The sequence below is a fragment of the Phytophthora parasitica genome (assembly GCF_000247585.1).
Source record: "Phytophthora parasitica INRA-310 unplaced genomic scaffold supercont2.3, whole genome shotgun sequence".
Lineage (NCBI taxonomy): Eukaryota > Oomycota > Peronosporomycetes > Peronosporales > Peronosporaceae > Phytophthora > Phytophthora nicotianae.
The window spans coordinates 516,302-517,280 of NW_008648989.1; the positions used below are offsets into that span (position 1 = coordinate 516,302).

General features: G+C 48.2%; 1 protein-coding gene across 1 annotated transcript; it reads right to left on the reverse strand.

Moving 5' to 3' along the window:
• Positions 1–184: 184 nt before the first annotated feature.
• On the reverse strand, positions 185–926 carry PPTG_01331 (hypothetical protein; the record flags this gene model as incomplete). The annotated part of the gene is made up of 2 exons (XM_008894577.1): positions 185–351; positions 410–926. The coding sequence occupies 2 exons, from the start codon at positions 924–926 to the stop codon at positions 185–187; spliced, it is 684 nt and encodes a 227-aa protein (XP_008892825.1).
• Between the last annotated feature and the right edge of the window lie 53 nt (positions 927–979).

The window sequence follows — 979 nt, forward strand, 5'->3', positions numbered from 1 at the left end:
GGAATGGCTTTAGGCTCGTCAAGCCCACCACGACCATAGGGGAAAAGCTCACAGAAAGCGTTCACCAAAAAAGCTGGATGGAAGTCGGACAGGATTGAAGATGACCAATGTACAACGATCTGTGCTTTTGCCTTCAATACCATTTGAATTCCCGTGGGAACGTCGATAGGGTTAAAATCGCTTATCACACCAATTGCTTCTTGCTCACAACTCTCGTCTTCCTCCGATACGTCGATATATGCTGCGGTCGGAGCATTGTGTCTCCATGTTGCGAGGTCAAGTTCATCATGACATTGTTGAACAAATGACCGCAATGCATCAGTGCTACGAGACCTTGCGGAGACACCGGCACTGGCTCCACAAACTTCAAATCCACTAGTCGCAGAAATTGTATTTTGTACCACGTCACCAATGGTTGAATCGCAGTCCAGCAAATTCTCTTCAGTCGATGACTCATCAGCACGTTGCAAATCCGGCGGTTGCAGGTTTTGTCTCCGGATAGTTTGCTTCTGTGGGGTTGACTGCGAGTTTTGAATGTGTAAACCCTGTGAAGCATGACGCAAACTGCTATTAACATCCACAGCAGCCTGGTCACTCTCGCAGTAATCAACTACTATCCGAGTGCACATAGTGGTCATTGGCGTCTCCCAGTTAGGTATTTCGTAAATTTGCTCGTACAAATGGTTGTTTTTACGGTACCAATCAAGTTGCTCTCGCAGACGCGGCACTCGAACGTCGTATTTCCGCATTGTAGCGGCCTTTTGAGTTGGGGTTAATGCTCCGATCATGGTCACACCGACTACAGCTTCGGAAGCCAGGTCACGAGGTAGTAGTTTTGCTGGTGGTGCTGGGTCAGCACGAAAGAAATAAGCGTGGGATCGTAAGGATGCATGAACCCCACCACGCACCACCGAAATAAAGTCCATGGGTTCCGATAAATTCAACATCGCGTTCTCGGTAAATGTGCTGCTTTCGAGAC